Source organism: Contarinia nasturtii, unplaced genomic scaffold (genome assembly GCF_009176525.2).
Source record: "Contarinia nasturtii isolate CC-2019 unplaced genomic scaffold, AAFC_CNas_1.1 Cnas_scaffold_630, whole genome shotgun sequence".
In the NCBI taxonomy this organism is placed as follows: Eukaryota; Metazoa; Arthropoda; class Insecta; order Diptera; family Cecidomyiidae; genus Contarinia; species Contarinia nasturtii.
The window spans coordinates 1968091-1989880 of NW_022197981.1; the positions used below are offsets into that span (position 1 = coordinate 1968091).

Genomic DNA, 21790 nt, shown 5'->3' on the forward strand with positions numbered 1-21790 from the left:
TCTCTCTCTCTCTCTCTCTCTCTCTCTCTCTCTCTCTCTCTCTCTCTATGAGAAACGATTTTTGGTAAAACATTTTGGAATGCGCCCGCGCGCCTCTCTTATTTGCGAATGGATTGAAATGTCTATAAATCCCCAGCATGTTCAAAGAGAGACAGTTTCATATATAAATATAGATGAAATGCATGTGAAAATGTACGAAATGAGAGAAAATTCACTCTGGTACATTGTGTTATGGGGCTATATGTTGTACATACGGGAGCGAAAGAATGAGTACACTTCAACGATGTATCTTTTTTGGAGCTATTGTCAGCGAAACATGCGACAAAAGCACCCTGACACACGTACCAATTTTCACCCGACAGAAAGATGACGATGAGAGAAAGGGGGGGGATCAGAAAGAGGCCAAACGAAATGATATATATATATAAAATAATTTATTTTGTTTTCGATGTTGTGTGTAACTGTTTGGTTACATTCACACTGATGAATCAATGAGGAAAATACGATGCGCGATGATATGTACCTTGAGAAGCACCTTAGTGATTTTCTCTATTGCACTTTAATTGAAACGGCTTCGTATGTATTGAGATAAGAGGATGAGGATGCTTAAGAACGACAATTTTATTATCCGAAATCTTTTAATTTGGAAAGCTCATTTTTAAAGCCATTCGTTCATATTTCGAAACGATGTGTATGGTTTTGACTTATTATCAATTTTTTATCGGGCGAAAAGGCAAAATCGATCAACAGCAGCAATGCAAAACGAAAAATATGCAATTAATGAAACCACTAAAATGCTGCAGTAAATTAACTTTTTTTATTTTCATGGTAGACGTGTACATAGACGCGCCTTTGCCGTAGAGGGAGACAACTCATTCCCATTTCCCGTGCACGGTAAAAATTGGATAAGTTAAGAAAAGCACACTTTTTGCAGTCTGGACGTTTTGTGCTCGAGAAAAGATTGGCATGTAACAAACATTGTATGAGGCACGTATTTTATCGTGTTTCGTGTCAGTCACAATTATAACTCTGCCACATATATAAACGTATACATGTATATGGGGATATGAAGCGAAGATTAAATGAAGCAATAATAATTCCTTGACGGTGGATGAAGTTGAATAAATTACAAATGAGAGAGAGAAATGTAATGCAAATCATTGCGCCGTTGAAAACTCTCCTTTAAATTTATAAAGTTAATTTTCGAATAAAGAAAAACTTTCAATGTCTCTCACTCTATTGTTGTTGCCTAACTCTTTCTGTCGTCTCGCATAAAGTTTAAGCCTGTTTTGGCTATTTTATCAGTGAAATGTCAAGCACAGCTCTTGACTTGTTTCTCGCAATAATAAATTCGATATATTTTAAATGTATCCTATAAATTCGAGAAGATGTGCGTTCTGCACACACACACACACACTTTTCTCCCATCATTCTCGTTGTATATGCCTCTTGGTAGTGTGTCGCGAGCGCTTGATTTATAAGCCAACATCAAAATACAAAAACAATTCATGATAGAGAGCATCCCTGAGATTCACAGGAAGTGATAAATAAAATTGTTGAAAATGAAAATAACTTTGCGCATGTATGGTTTACCGTATTTGATTCTCAATCAAATACCCTCACACAAATGATTTTTTTTTTAAACAGAAATATTTAATATATTGAGCACGTCAAAAGTCTCGAACCAACACCATTTTCTTCTTTAAAAAAATAATGTTTTTTTTTTGTATTAATGGAATTTTGCGGAATATGAACTATGATTTCAATGCAATATTTATGTTTGCAAATGATTCTATTCTAAATCGTGCATCGTCTTATTCGTAGAAACGAAAAACGAACAGTGGGAATAGAGAGGAAGTAAATGAACGCGCGCGCGACCAACGTGATGTGGAGAAATGTGAAAATAAACAACAACCGCGATTGTATGCGAGAAAAGAATGTGTGCACATAAAGGGAAGGGGAGAGACGAAATGAAAAAAAGAAAGAAATGTGCAGGACTAGCGGTATAAACAACGCACGGAGTGGCTAAAACACATTAATTATATGTGTGGTACACAATCCACAGGTTATACGGTTTTTGTCGCCTCGTTCTATCTCTCTTTCTCTCCCTCTGTCACTGTGTGGCTCTCGTGCAATCTCTTGCCACCAATTTTGCCGTATTCACCATATCACACTAGAGCATGTGTGAGAATGTGCGTGTGCACAATTTTCTTTTCGTGGCGGATTCTTTTGTCGGTGCGTTCCGATACTCCATTCTCGCTTTCTCACTCGCGTGTTTTTTTATTTTTATTTCTTCGTTCGATTGTGCTGTTATGTTATGAAAAGATCCATGGTATGCATGGTGAATAGTGCGTCGCTCGCATGCATTTTTAGTGGACGGAGTTTGGGAAAGCGCGCGGTAATGAAAACCCCATTGAAGAGCGCAAGAAAAATGAAAACACAATTTTATCACTATTACGCACAATGAACAATTGGACGATTCAACATTTTAATTGAATGCAACCAATATGAGATTTATTTCATACGTAAATCAAATTTTTTTTAAATTGCTTAATAAATCAGTACACTGTTGCACTCACACACATAAACACACGGGAGAAAAATACTCATTTATTTCATTCCGGCCAATATTTGGCAGGCCATTTTAAATGGAAAATATCGTCAGAGATTAAACTACACGTAAAATAGCACAATTCTATTTTCATTTCAAGTGTCAACCGAAACTGATTGCAATGCACTCAATTGAATCTGTCAATTTTCCGTTTGTATCATCGATTCATTTCTTCGTTTGAACACAAGCACTATCGAAGGGCATTCATGTGCATCCAAATGGATGATAATATTGCATCTATTTCACACCGAGATTGAAATATATCTTGTCTTAAAAACCGATTATTGAAATGTCAATGGTATTACGTTTTCCATTGACGGTGGCTGGATAGAGAGATGTAGACATTTTACCACTCGATTATTTAACTATGTTCATTAACTAGTATATCTAAATAAATTTAAAAAAATGGTACATTGCCAGCACAAATTTGTTGAAACGAAAGAGATGTGGTGTCCGTGAACCATGTTCTCTTTAATTCTAGAAATGTTTTGGTTTGGCATTTTTGTGCCTCCCATTCACTCGTTCACTCACTTACGATTCACGGATATTTAAATTTGGCAAAATGAATGAAGACGAATGTCGTACTTGTGTTCCCGATGTAATGATGATGAATAATGGATATAATGATAATGATGACGGTAAACGAGATGATGATACTGATGATGATGATGATGATGATGGTAATGATGAACAGATGAAATGTAGCAAAATTCCTTCAACACTAGCGATAGCACATACGCCTATACATAACACTGAATTGCATTATTTGCCTGCCGCTACGTTTTCCTCTTTTGAACAACTAAAACACCATTGAAAACTCTTTTTTTTTTCAAATAAAGGTGATATATGGTAGCGCGGCTATTTTGCGTCAATCGTATACGATTGAGTTCTTCTGTTCACAATGAAAGGCAAAAAAAATTAATTATTTCTTTTTTTTGTCGTATTGTATATATATTCCAAATGAGAGTCAATGAATGAATTAATGAATAATCGTCATCGAAATCATCATCATCATCATCGTATTTGCTGACAGTTTTTGATGGTTAAACGTTCGAGAGCGTTTTCCATCATACATATATCGTCATCGGTGTTGCGATGCTTGGCGCTTTGAAAATCCGTGAAAAAAGGTGAGCATGAATGTGAAAGAGAAAGGACATAATATCCCAAATATCATGGCACAAGATATACGACAATATTATATATATAAACAACCTAGATGATGATGTGTGGCAGAGTGGATTGGGGCGACGCGGAATACATTCATACAATGAATGCGAAAAAGAGAGATGCCGATGATATTTTCGGAAAATTTGTTTGACGACGCTCTCGCGTTTACACAGTGAATTTATTTCAACGAAAGACGAATGATACACGGGAACAGATCAGAGAATCCAATGTGAGAGAAAACCCACTATGATTTCATATAGATATTTGTATAATATGTCTCGTTGTGCCCATTTGTATTGTGTATTTTTGGAGCGCGTGCGATTTTACGATGCGAAATATATTGCTGTTGCTGCTTATTTCAATCTATATCTATTTGGTGTGCGCGCGTGAGGGGTTGCTTGTTTGGCTTCATCAGCGGAAAAAGGCAGAGAGAGAGAGCGAAGGAGCAAGCGGTCGAGAGAGAGAGAGAGAGAGTGAAAGAGAGATATGAGCATGGAGCAATAGCAACAGTACAGGATGCACATCATTTTCGTTGATTATTTTTGTGCGATTGTGTGTATATATATAAATTTTATCAAACATGTTGATGTATGACTCTCGGTACTTCTTCATTGCTCTTAATGAAATGTGTTGAGTTTTGGTTGAATTAGAGAGTCGAATCCCTATGCCGTTATGTGTTCCGTATGCTGTGCGCGACACCGTCATTTCTGCCAATGTGATGGTTGTGTATCATCTCATTTTGTTCACTCCATCTCATTCGCTCTCAATCGCATAAACGAAAATAATGTCAAATGCATACGTTTCATTATCGCACGGATGGCAACTTCGCACACATTCACCCATGCACACACACACACACACTCGTTTCCTTACACACACACATGCATCCAAATATATATATATCGATGCGGCCGTACGATACACGGAACACAAACATCATTTCACAAATAGGCAAAAGTCGGAAATTAACTCTTTTATTTCAATCGTATGCTGATTTGGATCCTCTTCTGATTTCAAAATTCGCTCTATGTTTCCATCTCTGTCACTCTACCACAAATCATCCATACACTCGCAAAACCATTTATCTCTCACAACATACTTGATGCATTTTATTCGCTTTACGATTGACTTTTTCCACTTTCAAAGTAAAGACATTGTTTAAATGAAATTTTTATTGCAATTGTTTAGCCATTTTTTATACCCCCATTGAACAATGATCCCGGCTAAACACTAGCTTTTTTCTTTATCCTTTTCAATTTCAAAACAGCTTGAATGTGCTCTCTTCATTTTTAACTTACTCTTTCTTTGTATTTCTATGAGAAATTTATTGTTTATGTGTCAATTAATGAAGAAAATGAAAAATTAAAATAAAAAAAAAAATTTGCTTTCAAATTGTTGTTATTGTTTTCATTTAAAAAAGATTCACTTTTCAACATGACAAATTATCTCATTGGTTGATTTTATGTTATCTCTATTATATTAAACAATCAATCACACAAACACACATTTATTCGTTTTTCAATTTGATTTTGTGTTATCCTTTTTAATGCTTACTTGAATAACTTTTGGTTTTTGATTTTAATAAGTTTTATAATTCTTGGTGTTAGGCGAATGTGGTGATTTTTATTTAATTTCTTATTTTATATTATTATTATTATATATATTTTTTTTTTATATCCACCGTATGAAATGAATGTTTTGATTTGATTTTGTTTGTTCTCACGACCATTGACACTGACACTGGCTCCTAGTAGCATGAAACGCGCGTATATCGCACACATACACATACGCACACACTCACCACCACAACAAATGGATTGCATGCAGCAAGAGTATCAGCAGCAGCAGCAGCAGCAACACACAGAATCATCACGTTTGTACGCTCTGCCAAAATGAATTGAAATTGAGCATGCCACTCGAACAATCACGAGATATATCAGAGTGGGATTTTCGCAGTCACATCAACAGTCAACAAACATTTTATCAAATTGATTAAACGCTCTCTTACGCGCGCTCTCTCGCTCACTCTTTGTCAGTTTAATCGCGTTTCGTTGTCTATTTCATGTCGTTGGTTGGGCGCTTCTCGGTCTTCGATTTAAATTGCGAAAATGCTAAACGTATGGGATGACATTTGGCAGGCATCTTTGATTTCATCACATGTACATATAAATCATCATATCGATTTGCAAATGGCTTCTCAAAATAAATTGAAAATCTTTGCACAGCCTGTTGCTCTTCGGATTTATGATTCACGCCGAAGCATTTTATCATAATTAAATGCATTTCAATTGGTCCATTTTGTTTTTCTTTTATACGTTGAATAAAATTAGCTTTTTATTTCATTTCAAATGGTAAATTGAATGCACAGCCCCGGTGTAACGGTACCTGTTTTATAATCTACCTTCCGCTTTTAAACAAAATGAAAATGAGCATTTTCATGTTATCACATAAATCGACTGTGATTTCTTGTATGTGTTAAAGTGCGTTCATCTTCGCCATTGTCAACAGCATCAGCCATAATTTTCTCCGAATTGCGGTGATATGTATACGAATGTATCGGTGTATTAGTTTGAGGGATGCTCGCGTGTGCATTTACTCGCTCAATCGCAATCTATGTCGTTCGGTGTCGCGCGCGCCTCTATTTGCTCGCGATAGACACATACGGCACATGCCGTCAATATGCGTCTTTGTGTATGTATCACTTGTATGTGTGTGTGTATGCGTGAGCACATTCAATGGAATTATCTCATCATTGTGTACAAAATGCTAATAATAAATATGCTACATTGCACAATCTTATGATGAACCTATTATTTCCATAAATAACATATACTATTGCAATTTTATTGGTATCGAGCGCTTGCGCTTTTACCTCTCGATCTCTTTATTTTACCTTTGTATCTCATCATCATCATCATTATCATCATCGTCATCATCATCATTCATCATCAGTGTCATTATCATCATCCCTCATCCACCATCTCCCACCGATATCGCCAGTCATACATTTCGGTGTCACTCATCAAACCAAATACACTAATGATATACATAAATATTAATGTCTATTTTTCCATATATTAATACATTTGCAGCTGCAAACCATCACAATTTCAATGAATGGTCCATTGTCGTCGTTCGGTTTTATTTAGTATAATTTACACAGATCTCACACATTGTGTGGCACATGATGCACACAAATTTCTTGATTGCAGAACAACATAAAATTCTCTTTGCCAAAAAAAAAAAAAAAAAAAAATTGGAAACATTTCGGTATAGTGCATTCCGATGTAATCTTATTATATTGTGTCAAATGAAAAAGCTCGTCGCTTTTTTTCTTCTATTTGTTACTTGACAGCAAAGTTTCAAACCATTAAAATGGCACCCCAACTTTTTCTCGGCGCACGTACACGACTGCCAAAAACTTGAATGTTGTTAACGCTAGCACATACATATATCTATGCACGATAGAGGGTGAACGTATCATTTTTCACGACACGTACACACACACACTTCATCCGTTGTCATTCACCTTCTTTCACATAAATCTACACCCGAAATTTCTCGGTCAGATGGAGTTAGTAGTATTGGTATATGCATTTGACGGATTTTCTAATTGAATTTTAACATTTCCAATTTGAATTTCACACATATTTTTACTGTCGTTGATTTGCACTTTCGATTCTCATAAATGGTCTTTATTTTTTTAGTTTTCATCCACTTTGTATGCCAATGTTTCACCAATTTATTAACAATTCGCATTATATTGAAATATATATTCGTTGAGAAATGTGTAAAAAACAAAAGATTTCAACACTAAAGAAATTGGATACCAAACCACTTTTTGTCGTCGTCGTCACGTAATTTATCGTCGAATGAATTTGTTTGTAGAAAATCACACAGCCGCAAAGGTTTTATTATTTTTCCCATTTTCAAGTAAATATTTTCTAAAATGTAAACGAAATGTGAAATTGGAAAATGCACTTACCTGCCATATCGATGATTAAGATCCTGTACAATGTCTTGTTTTGGTCCCGGTGTCACAATAGCTGGATGTGAATTTAGTACATGATGATGTGATGTGTGCACTGAAGGCAATAAACCAGGTGAAAACCGAAATGGAAAATCACTGTTTAAAATGAGAAGAGAAAACAAACGCACACAGCGAAAGGCCGATTGTTAGTAGTTGAAATGATAAATGAAACAGACACTTACTAAATAACACCATATAAAATTGGAATGAAAATGATACGGTTTCTCTGTCGCGTCAGTTTTAAATCAAAACAGAGACAGAAGATGAGATCGTGCAATTTAAAACAGAGAGATAGCAAGTAGCGTGTCGTTTAATTTTCCCAAAAATATTTCGCAGATGGTGGAAATGTGAAAACAAAAAGCGGAGAAAAAAAGGTGTTCCAGGGTGAGCTACAGGGGCCATAAAATGCGTTGAACATTTGAATTTGTGATCGTAACGATGAACAAGTTAGTGGAGAGCACAAGAGAAGGAGGGAGCTTAAAGATAGACAGAGAGATAGAAGTGACTGGTTCAAAGACGACGCAAGGGAGTAATTGAAAGTACGATTGACAAGTGTGTTTGTGTCTGTGTGTATCATTGCCGACGGTTTTGTTTCACAAATAATTTTCAAAGGCTTCTTTGCTGCTCGACCGCAACATATGCACGAAATACCGGTTGTACAACGCGGAAAATCATTGTTGTTGTTTTTTTAAATATAAATAGTATGGAAACCGAAAGAGAATTTATTTTCCTTCCTTGATTACCTTTTTTTCGCAAAAATAAACCAAGTGCTTGGCATTTGTAGTGTACAATCGATACAATGTTCTACTGAAATGTATATAAATCGTGTAGAAAACGTCTTAATACGTACTTTACGTTCAAATTTCATAAAATTTAAATTGATGAGTTGAAGTGAGTGAGTGAGTGAATGAGTGTCTGTATCAACTTAAGAAATTTATCGATTTACGGATTTCCGTCGGTCCGTCACTTTATGTTTTCTTTATTATGCATTTGCTGCGAAACGGACACACACATGTAGTGTCACAAAAAGAACACAAATAAAATCATGAATACTGAAAACACACGAAAAAAAAAAACGTGTACAATAGAAAGTTCCGCAATGTGAACTACACCGCGCTACCGTTTTTATAAACTGCATCATGCGGTTTTCAATAGCTTCATGAAATTGCAATAATATTGCACACTTTATTTTTTATTTCGTCTGTTCTGTCTCGTTTTTCTTTATGTTTATAGTTGGCTATTTTCTAAGCACTTTTTTTGCTCTCGTCCATTTGTATATTGTTCACAAATCGAGTTACTTTATGGACACATTTCAGTTGACAAAGTCAATGTGTTGCATATTTTATTAGTTCAGCTGGTGTGGTCGACTTGACAAATGTTGCGCTACTGTTGTTACTATTTGCTACTGTTACTCTCTGTTGCTCCGTTGGTTGCCTTTGAGCTTTTGTAAACTGCACAAACTCTTTTGCGTAAATTAATGAACAAGCATCATTTCATGCCGACGGCATTTCTTTCGTTATTTTTTTTTTATTTGTTTTCTACCTCGAAATTTTCATTGCATTCATTTACATTTTTTTAAATAAATTTTACGGTCTCAAATATGATGATTTACACTCAATTTTTGTGCACATTTTCTAGCCAACATTTCCACAAACGAAACAAAAGACGAATGCAGATTTATTTTATAGTTTTCGAACAGTGGAGAGGAGAAGAGAAGAAAAAAAAAACACTCACACATTACGTACACTTTTCATTTGTTACAATATAAATTACGAACAAAATGCGAAAAGCAATTTAAGAAAGTAAAATACAGCCCGACATTCTTGTCAACTATATGAAATCATAACAAAATAACAAGCAACTCAAAAATATAAAAAAAAATAAACTAACGAAAAATGTGAACACACAAAAATTAAAATTCAGTCCGTCCAAGGAGAACTTTTGACGCAATTATTTATTTACACGAGAACACACACAAATACCAAAAAACTAAAAAGAATTTTTCATCAAGCCGCAAGAATCTTTCATTTCTGGATATACAGCGAAAAAAGAACCGACGACGAACAAAACAAATTCAATGGCACACACTAATTTTCAATGAATTTATTTGGAAAATGTGAAAAACTCTCGTGTTGTGGCTACTTGTGACCCGAAAGCATATTGTTTGTAGATTTAAAGAAAATGAAAGAAATCCGACATTTTTTTCTCGTTCATTTTCTAAAAGGAATATTCAATTTGTGGTGAACATTGTTCGAAAAGAGTTTCACTTCATTTCATCAAAAGTAATTATTGGCTATGGTTTTTGGCTCGTTTTCGTAATGCTTTCTTTTGGGCTCTTCGTATCGCTTAATCTTGATCATTTCAATTGGTGAATGAAATTTCAATTTTGATTTTCTGTTTTCCAGCAGTTTACTCATGAGTTATATGAAAGTATATGTGATTGATGGTCACAGATTTTTACCTTGGTAATGATGTATTTATTGGTAATGTCGTTGGATAAGAGCTTCGGAAACCACTCGCAGTCGAATACACTGTTGGCGTATGCCTTTTTTTGTGGATGGGTGAACAGGACGTGAAGAGAGAAAAAAACAAAAACAAAAAAAAAAACAAATTCAAAAATCATAAAAAATAAAAATAAAAACTTAAAAATTATAAATCCAATAAAAAGCATGATAAAAACTACTTCTAAGCAAATAAAATACTTAAACCAAATTTGTCAAATAAAATACTATATGACTATAAATATCAACATACTTTAAATGTCAGTTTATCAATGTAACAAAAAAGTAAGTTTCATAAACAAAATTTGTTTGAACTAGTTTTTGATTCAGACACTCGGTAAGAACATTTATATAGTTGTGAAGCCATAAAAATGGAAAACAACTGATTGTCTGCAAGAACTTTCAACCGAATGCAATGACATTCCTAATTGAACATTTTTATTGAACTTACCATGAAGCTACTTGTGACATGTCTGGACTAAGCATTGGATATGCATATTGACTAGTTGGAAATGGATAGATTGGTGGTCTGGATAATCCTGTAAATGACACAGAGAAAATTTTATTCATTAATAACGATTTAAATGGCATGTAGGTTTTTTCTATCCTAAAAAAAGAAATCTTATCTAATCTTTGCTAAATTTCATCTCGAAAACAAACGAATTTGATGGAACAAACAACCTGAAAAATGAGAAACTTTTAATAGAATCTCTCTTCCATCGATTGTGATCAGCAAATTTATGATTGTAATAATTATAGCATTCAATTTTGATTGAATGAAGAATACAAAAAATTTAATTAAAAATTGAAATTTACTTTTGTCCAGAGAATATAAAAAAAAGAAGAATGGATTTTTGATGCGAGTTCACGGGGTGTCGTGATTTTTTTTCTTCATTCTTCTCCATTTATGATGAGTCCAATAAAACTTCTGAATTGAAGAGAGAAAAAAAAGAACTAGAAGTGATGTACCGGTGTAATAAACACCAAGTGTGTATTACTGCATTCGGTTATCAAGTGTGAGAATATATCTGATGAGTAACGATGCAATGATCGACAAATGCCTAGCGTGAATGCATTGAACAGATCATTTATGGGCACTTCGTGCACAAGATAAAAAAAAGTATCATACGTATGTAACAAATATGATGGCGTGAAGAATGAAACAGCAAGTGAGAATGGCTGGTATATTGGCCGTGCGATGCGCGCATAAAATCTGTTGATTAATTTGATTTTGAAGCATTGCACACAGACCATAAAGTACACGTGAACTTTAGCATTTTTTTATTATTTACTGACCATGAATTAGGGTGTTTCATTTCACTCCTTTTTTATTGTAATCCTGCTATGTGTTTGTGTGTTAAGATCATTTTTTTAGAGCGTATTCGTGATCAACAGCTATTGTGTTTTGGTTGGAACTGTTTGAGGAATGGTAATCGGTCTCATTATGGGATATGATCTTAACTAATATCGAGTGTGATAAATATTATATCTCTGTGTAGAAGGGAATTGGTGTTTTTTTCATCTTCATTCTTCTTATTTTTTTGTATCATGTTAAACACATAATGATATTGGGCACCTTAAAGCGATTTTCGTTTGCACTCGATTATTTATCTCAGCTTTTTATTATTTTTGAATACTTTTTTTCATTCTCTTTGCTCCGTTTGTTTTTTCGTTGTTTTGTTTTGTTGGGATCCACTTAAAATTGTGGAGCGTATCACGCGTATACACAAGGACAGCCGATATAGAGAAAGAAGAAAAGAAACTGTCGATTATAATTTGTCTTAAAATATACATTGGTTCAGTGAGCAACGATGTTGAACGATGCCTCAACAAGAAGAAACCCGTCTATTTTAAGCGTGATTAAACATTTAAGAACATATTGGCATTACAATAATGAAACGGAGAGAAAGAGAGAGAGAAAGGCGAATGAAAAAAAAAAAACAAGGAAACACGAATACATAACATACAAATGCAGTGTGCGTGATTAGAGCTCAAATGAGAATCTGAGCAACAACATCGACAATACCGTGCACATCTTCCAATAATAATAAGCAACAGTAAGTGAGAATGATATACATGTTGTTTTAGACAATTTATCGAATTTTGCCTTCGGGTCATTCTTACCCTTTTTACCGCTGCAATGATACACAGACACACCACAAAGCGTTTTTTTTTTTGTTGTTGAATTCATTTTTTTTTGTTCGTTCGTCGTTTCATTTCAATCATCGTTTTTCTTCTTTTTCAATTCTTTTCAAAAATGCTTTTTTCTACTTCACTTTACTCTTTCTTCGTCTTACATTCTTCCGATTCCCTTTCCGTGCACCGAACAAATACATTCAATCATTTCTGTGGCTGTCGCATGTGTTTTCTTCTTTCTCTTTTTTTTTTTTTTTGGAGCCATGTTATGTGTTTTTGCCATGATTTGTGTGCAAAGTGTGTGCAGAAATCATGGTCACACATGCAATATTCAGAACACATTCACACACTTGGCCAAGACGTCCAGACTTAATTCGCAGGCAAAAAAAAAAGAAACCATGCACACATATACGGACCAAACAAAACAAATGCCAAAACAATCGTCTGTTAATTGAATGGTACTTAAACGCGCGAGCAACGATTTTTGCCCGTGAATTTTTACCTTACATTCACACGCCTCGTGTGTACGAATTGAAAACGGCATGAATGGAGTGGCCAATATGCACACACCATCGTCGTCGTTGTCGTGGTCGATATTGTTGTTTTGTTTACGGGCCAAAGTACCACGCGGTTTTGTGTGGCAAATAATTGTTTTTTTTTTGCATTCGCTCTTTTACGCCATTCACTTATGCATTCGTTCCCATGTGTGTGCAACCCAAACGTTTATTACGTGTTGATTTGTATAATTGAGGCGTTGAATTTTGCTTCGAAAACACAATTCGAATGTTTTAGTCTGCATACTGTGCGTTTTTTTCTTTCGACAGATTCGACCATTTCTGCTTTTCTATATATGCCGGCCGGTTTGATTGTTGTTGTTTTTTCCAATGTAATTTACCAATTTTTTCTCGCAAATCAATACATTTACTTTTCGTGCTGCGTTTAGACTCGCAATTCGTCCAGTTTTTTTTTGTGTGTGTGGTTATTATATTCCGACAAGCGATTTTCTAATTATGCTACTGAGTGTTTGATCTTTTCTGTGCATCTGATTGCAAACCATTTTGCAGATGTAGTGTGGCGCTTTTTCTTTTTCTCTCTCTCACCCACTCTGCTTGCCACAAAAGTCCATTTTGAGATCTGATTTTTCGGTTGAATTGCTCGATTTTTTAACAAGCACTCGAAAGATTGACTTTTTAATAATGCATTTGAAATTGATTGGTCCATGCACACTCCACTTTTTCTTCGTCAGACGAAGTTCGTCTTTAAGTGAACGGCAAAAAATATTTTGGCCATTTTCAATTCAAATTACGTCTAAAAAGATACAATTTCTTTGCATATTAAACGTATTAGCGTTCATTCAGGATGAAAGAGAATCAATCAGAACTAACGACTTTTTTATCGTCGTAATTGCATATTTATTCAATAATAAGAAAGAGAAAATTAATCGCGTCAAGGGCGCGCACACGTTCCACACTCAATCGTCGACCAATCGCCATTTTTTCTGATATTCAATTTAACCCTTAACTTCTTCTGTATTATTTTTGGTAGTAGGAATAAAAATGAAGGGAAAAAGTTGCATACAAAAATGCGAAGAAATTTTGTCGAGAAAAAAAAAACCAATTTAATGACTGCAAAAATATATACTCGAGAAATGCGGAAAATGCACACAAAGTGCCGACGACGTCGTCGCATCTAAGTGAGTGATCATGGTTGTATACGCGTGCGCGCGAACAATTTGAAAAGTAAAGCACACCAACGATTGTGATTTGCAATTGAGACACTTTTGTATGTAACCGATGCACTTTGGGCAATGTGCACGCGAGCACAACAATTATGAATTGAGTTGAATAAATATTATTCATTTCGTTCAAACTCTTCTCGCTCTCTCTCTCTCTCTCTCTCTCTTTCTTTCTTCCAGTTCCAAACCAAAATCATTCGATTGATAAATTATAAACGCTTCGGTAGTTCAAATTCATTTTCCGTCGTCTAAATACATTGTGTCAAGGTTTAAATAGTTTTTTTTTCGGTTTTCCGGTTTTCACCGCATACATTCACATTATTATTACTTTTATGAATCTGGAGTTTTTGCCTTTGATCTGTATCGAGAGACTAGGATTTCGATTTGATGAGTGTGTGCGCAAGTACGTTCAAAATTAACAATGATGAATGTGCTTGCATTGAATGTCGGGGGCTAAGAAACACACACAGCATACAACCAATTAACGAAATCATTTTTCGTCTCTTGTTGTGGCTATATGTATTTTGTCATCAAAGAAAACACTTTTCGTCGTCTGCTGCAATGCAACCGTTGCCGCCGCCACTGCCACCGTCGTCGTCGCTGTCGTCTTCATCATCGCTGTTGTTGTTGCTGTTATTGTCGCCGACTTACAACGAGAATCACAATTTTCAGTGTGTTGTCCATAGGAAAATAGCAAACAAACAAACCGATCTGCGGCTTATATATTATCTCCTTTTCTGTCTCATTCTTATTTTTCGACTCCATCTCTCTCTCGCACTTTCATTTTAGAAGATTGAACGGATGCACATTTTCATGCTTTTGTTCAACCATATTACACATTCAATTTTCGTCGTCTTCGTTTTTTATTCATATTCTCGGAACAAATTTATAAATATGACATATACGTCTTGTGTGTGTGTTGCATTAACTAGAATGGTAATGCAAGGTTCACGTAAACTCGACTCAATTTCATTTTTTTTTTAAATGCATATATTTTTGTTTGTCGTTTGGTTTAAACTGAAACGACAACAACGATGACATCACTCTTCGTGTGTGCACGCAAATGAGACGAATGGGCGCGCGCGAGATAGAAAACGAGCATTGAGATGAGGGAATAAACCAAAATGAGCCTTTTAACATTGCGGTTATACACGTGACCTAGTCCTGCGGCTATCGTTAAGCATTTTGTGTCGTTTGTCAATTTACAAAAACGACGAGTTTTTCGTTTTTCTCTCGATAAATCCATGTAATTGTCTCGCATGCCAGAATTAATACTTTGCCAATTTTCGCTTGCATCACATCTAGTACATTTCCGCCAAAAATGCGATTGAATTCGTTTTATTCAATTGATCGTATTAATGATTCAGGCACGTTTATTGAAGTATGTGGTTATTAAAATTTAAACAATGTTGAGTGGAATTCATTCGAACTAAATATAGCAGAAGACTCATAAATTTAATCAAGATATGAATGATATTGAATGTTTGGTATTGATAAACTCGCAAAAATACGCACAATTTTTCCAATAAGGTGAATGTCACACGTTTACGAAGACGACGGAAGCAAGCTGATGTATACACAAAAAGCCGAATTAACACTTGTTAGTAAATAAATGATTTACAATAAACTTGAGCAATTCGAGTCGCTTCTTTGCGCCATTTCTTCATTTCATTTTTCTCTTCGGCTCTTTTCAATTTGAATTTTACCTTGTACACTTTCACTTCGAAAAAATATTGTTTTTATGTTGGCAGTTCGAACGAGAGGGAATAAAGAAAGAGTGTATTACATCCGTTCGAAATCAACACGACAAATATCGGAAATAACAAATGAATTCAAAGAAATCTGTCAGCAACAGAAAAATCAAATGAAATGCGTGTTTTTTTTGTTGTTGTTCTTCCTTCTTCGCGCGTGTACGCACATGCACTAATGAACGACAAACTCTATTTAAAGAAAAAAAAGGGTAAAAGGTAATCCGTTGTCGAATTTTTCCACAAGGACAATTGTGGAAAATCGTTGTTGATCATCACAAAAGTATGGAATCAAAAACAGGCACGAAAAATAATATGCTTGCCAACGATATGATTTATTTGATAATAAACTCCTTTGCTCATGAAATTAAAATTAAATGTTTATATAACGTGAGTGTTAAAAATGATGTTGCGTTTAAACATTTGTCTAATTATGGGCTACCAATTGTGGCAGCTGCATTAAAAACATTATTGGTGGGTGTTTTGTCTATATGGCACAACTATTTCAATCCAAGGCAATTAATTTTCAGTTGTTTTGATATCCAATTTCGAATATTTTTGGTGCTACATGAATAATTCGAAGAAATTAACACCTATAAATAATTGAACGCTCCCAACACTAGTACCAATGAACGAATATTGCGTGTTTTGATGAGAATGAAGAAAATACATGTGGTTTTATGACTTCCTGAAATCATAACAAGCAACATTTGACCGCTTTAATAAATTGTATTTTGTTATCTGGGTATTGATTCAGAATCGGATACGACGATGAGTGCGCATAGCCAAACAGGTAAATATATAAATATATATAAACGATATGATTCTGATTAATTCAAACCTGAGTCATAACATCAATTTAATCAACCGCATCAAAATCAATTAGAACCATTGTTATAGTTTGCGTATCGAAGCGTAATATTTTATTGCATGTGTACCGTAATAAAAAGGATAGGAGTGATGAAGAGCGTGTGTGATGATAAATGTTATGTTTTGTTTGTGCATCGACCTTCGAATAGATCAATAAAGTACTCGATTCGTTCACGATGTGTGCCTTTTTTTATTCCAATTTCCAGAGAATACACAAAAAAAAGTGCATTCGAATAGCTAATAATAAACTCATTACTAATCTTATCAATTCTCTTTTTATTCGCTTGTGTCGTCATCTTTGATATCTCTACTCTGTATCTGTGGTTCTCGCTTGGCACAATGCTCATGGGAAAATAATCGGCAAACGTTTTTATAGTTCGATGATTTTATTGAAGTATTTTTTATAACGCGTACGCAAACAACGTTTCGGAGGATTTATACGCAAACAATGTTTATTACAAAACGACATATTTACTGCTGCTTACATTAAAAAAAAAAAAACGCATTTCACAACAAAAAAATAAATATTTCAAACGAATTTTAAATTTTACCAAAAGGAAGCCATTCGATAAAAAGTGTCTATCTGCAGTAAAACTCGAGGAAATATTAGGGAGGATTTCACCACATACCAAAAAAATGCAATAAATGAAAAAAACGATTGAATAGATACGATGTACTCCCATAGTCGACGACTTGCCAATAATAATGTCACAAAAACTCACCGACTTCTTTTCATTCACGATTATTTTACCTCAATGCAATCATCTCCGTTTTCAATGGAAAAAGGCGGTTTAAAAAAATATGTGTAGCTCAATTCAAAAATCCACCTTTTCTTCAAATCTCTGTATCAAGATGTGTTGATCTCACTATTCACCGAACGCATTCAGACGGAACTCAATATTATTAAAATGACAATAATAAAAAAATGACATTCAATTGAATTGTTCATTTGAGAGTCCAGTACATTTCATATTTATGCGCGTGTGTGCACATGTGTAATTTTTTTTTCATTTCATTTTAAACACATTGCAATATTATGACATAATGAATACTTTCTGCCACGGCCTTCATGCTAAATTTATTTATAAATATTTGATTGCTCACTTGAATTGCTGGGTTGCGCACATTGTGCGAATTATTAATATTAAAAAATTCAAAATATGATGCATCAACAATTAAAGATGAAACAAGCATGTAATTGCATTTTTTCTGGTCGCCCTTTCGGTCTTTAGATGGTATTTAAAACGACATTTGGCAATGATGAGAACACAAGCTGATTCATCATATTACAACGAAAAATTCAATTCGAACGCATTTCTCTCAATCAAGCCACATTTCATTTTAAATCTTCTTTAAACATCACCAAAATGTATGGACAATCGTTTTTTTTTACTTTCAAATTGCATGCGATCGAAGTGATTAAAAATGTATTTTGTAAATGATGTCGTATTCATTTCACCCTTTTATTGGTAAAATGGGTATTATCAATTCAATTAAGTTGTAATATGATTGTAAATTTTTGCTTGTCGTCGTCGACGAACAGCCAAGGAAAATTGGATAAAGAACACGCGGGAAACCCGTTGCGAGTTGACAACGACGACGATGACAGCAGCAGAAGTAGAAGAAGAAGAAAAAATAGTTGCTGTTCGGGTTAAAAACATGATTCCTGGCCAATTCACAACTGAACGCTGCTCTAATTTCAAATAAACACATACAAATCGATAGCTGGGTACTTGTGCATAACACACTGGGACATTGTTAAATCCTTTGGTTAAATAAAGAAAATGTGTACATCACCGAATGTAATTAGGGATTTAAAAATTTTTTGCAATGAAATGAGATGAGAGAAAGAGTCTGCTTCTGTGTGCGTGTTTGTGAGAGAGTAAGTAAGCGCACACGAGCAAACTGATCAACGTAATAATGATGACAAAATAGACAATGTTTCGACAAAATATAAAGCCGAAGGATAGGCACATGTTTATTTCGAACATTTGTGTTCATTGTTGTCACTGTTGTACAGCACAAGAGAGAAACAAACAACAACGAATGAACTGTCATAATGATGCACACCGCACAGACACACATACTCATGATATACTCAATAGAAATGACAGAATGGATAAAATTGCATATCCAATTTGGAATTTTATGTTTTTTATTTTATTTTATTCGATGACAATATTTCAATAGAAACTCGATCGACTAGGTTTTCACCCCAAATGACTGGCACACCGAATAAAAAGTGAAAAAGAACCGTTATTGCCGCACTATTCCATTGTACATGTAGTCGATTAAATGATGTACACAATAACACACACAATGCCGTTGATATACTTTTATTACAAATTGATATCTATTTCTAGAGAGGGTAATGGTATGGGCGTTGCACACACATGGATTCTATTTTACCGTCATTGTGTCATTGTACATAAATACGGAACACATTAAATTCGCATATTTTAAAATTGAAATTGATCATGCGATAATCATTGTGAGTATTTTTTTCGAAGAGCATTGGAATTTTGGTTTTATTTTAGAAAACCATTGTGGCTCTTATTTTTTTTGCAAAATATGATGATTTTTTACCGCAAAAATTCAAATACTGAAAAGTTAACGAATAAAAACACCATTGAATTGTTTCGAAAAGGTGCCTTTTTGGCATTGGTGACGTATATGGCATCTGTTATTTGGTTATCGCTTTGGTCTGATTTTGAATTATATCTGTTCGAAAACCGAAATGTTATGAAGAAGCCACCACCAGCGATGAACAACGCAATTTACAATGACATTCAGTAAGTGAACCTGCCAACTTTCTAGCATTCATTGTTCACTTGGTAATTTTCTTTAAAATTCGATTCGTTTTTTTTTTTGCTTGCGCGCGTTATTCCTTTATCTTTCATTATATCCATCAATAGCATGAATTTGATGAGCGGATTTGTTTTTGTATTTAACAGAGCAAAAAAAAGACGATGACGAAGCGTGTGCTGTTCGTCTGCTGGTCCCCTTGAATACCATGTTCATTTTCATGATGATTTTACAGCCATTGTTACTTGCAATCTCTCTTTCTATCTCTCAATTTTCGAGTTTTTAATCCCGTTTTTGCCGCGTCGACTCTTCGAGACTCTCTTTCACTCTCGCTCTTATTTCGTATTTTGTCATTGATAATACCAAACGATCCATATAATGTTCTGTGAACCATGCCATTTAATTTACTGCAGAATATTCTTCCCATCATATTCGATGGTTTTTTTTTTGTTCAACCAAATTAGACTCTCATGGGTCTATTCTTCAAATCAAGTTTTCATATAGTACGACATTGCATTGATTTAAACTCTTTTAATTCACTACATTTGTTTGGTTGTATAAATGGGAAAAAAATTGTTTCTTTGCATTGGTTTGTTTGCTGTAAACTAATCAACTTTCAGTTGAATCAAACTATGAATGAAACAAGAGATATTTAATGTGAAACAGTAGAATATGAAAATAGCACATTTTTTCCTTCTCAATATTGCCATTTTTCAATTCAATCATCAATCGCTGTAGAAACTTTGCTTCGTGAGTAACAATAGTGATCAGAAAGCGAAAAAAAAGTGAACGGAAATTGGCGCTGACAAAAAAATATCCGCGCATCGAATCTATTAAATATAGAAAATCAAGAGCACATACAGAGAATGAAAAATACACCCCTTCAATTTTAATTTCAATCAGTCAAACGACACAGTAGACTGTGCATATATGACCGAAAGAGAAACAAAAAAAAAACATGTATTGAAAACTCGTTGGTACGAAGCAAAATATAACATACGCAGCACATTTTCTATCTTTCATTAAAATCTCAATGAATCGAAAAACGGCAAAATCGCAAAATACATTGACAACGGTGTACGGAAAATAAGCAAGAACACTACAATATCAATAACAGCAACGATGAACAACAACAACAAAATCCGTATAGATTGCAGCCACGCAATTCGTTGTAATAAGAATGTTTGTGCAATGTGAAGCACGGGCTGTGATACGGCCCACGATGATCTATGCATGGAATTGTACCATGTGTCACATATTGTGTGTCTTGGTCGGTACAAAACTGACGTACAAATGTTCACATGATACAGGTTGTATATGATACAAACATCGAACATATTTCGTTGATTCTATGCGAAAAAGCACAAAATCATTTTTGATCATTTGGACAACGTCACAGTTTGGACAATTTTGTTGTCGTTTTTAAATTATCTTTTCAAGCTATATCGATGTAAATCGAGTTATGTTATGATTTCAAATTATCTCTTAGCAAATTGAAATTGTTTTTGCCATCACGAAATTACGCGAAACGTGGTTGGCGAATGCCATCGTTTGATTTTATCGAAAACAAATTTCGGCTTATGGAATTTGGTACAACGCACAAGATCTAAACAATGAGAGAAGGAGAGAGAAAGAGCAAAAAAATATAGAAGAACAAATGAACGGTTCAAAATCAATGTGCATATCATGTGCTGCAGGATGGAGCAAAATGAGATATTCAAATGTGTACATATTTTATATATGTCGGAAAACGAAATTATTGTTTGATGTTTAATGCGCACGAGTTTTGTGGCACTTTAATATGCATAACATGCGTTCTACTTTTCATGTGTGCTTTTTTTTCGCTTGCTCCCGCTCGCTCGCTCCAAATATTTCATGGCGTATTTGTACGTTAAACCACAAGTATACATAGACGCACATGCAGTGGGATACGGTGTGAAAAATCATGAAACAACAATCTCGCATGGCTTGAAATTGATTTTCTATTTACAACTCTAGAATCGATCACATTGATTGATTTTGCGATCAGTACAAGTTGGAGACAAATATTGGCCCTTTTAATTCAAAAGAATTTCGGAAAAAAAGAGAGACATTAACTACCTAGATATTAAAATGCAAATAACGTTGTCTAGGCGGTGCGAATCGGTGGAGTGCGAATACAAAAGCGCACACATTTGCAAATTCATA

At 34.5% G+C, this 21790-nt stretch overlaps 1 protein-coding gene across 9 annotated transcripts in view; it reads right to left on the reverse strand.

The window, feature by feature from the left end:
• Positions 1 to 21790, reverse strand: part of LOC116340013 (protein pangolin, isoforms A/H/I/S) — a 131050-nt gene that overhangs the window by 15538 nt on the left and 93722 nt on the right. For 5 of the 9 annotated variants that reach the window (XM_031766141.1, XM_031766137.1, XM_031766139.1 and 2 more), the window contains 3 exons: positions 10761 to 10848; positions 10270 to 10353; positions 7764 to 7904 (listed from right to left, as the gene is read on the reverse strand). In XM_031766141.1, coding sequence (XP_031622001.1) covers positions 7764 to 7904; positions 10270 to 10353; positions 10761 to 10848 — 313 coding nt within the window. Of the gene's footprint in view, positions 1 to 2916; positions 2964 to 3023; positions 3381 to 7763; positions 7905 to 10269; positions 10354 to 10760; positions 10849 to 21790 lie in introns of those variants that run through there. The other 4 variants (XM_031766142.1, XM_031766131.1, XM_031766130.1 and 1 more) reach the window with 4 other exon arrangements.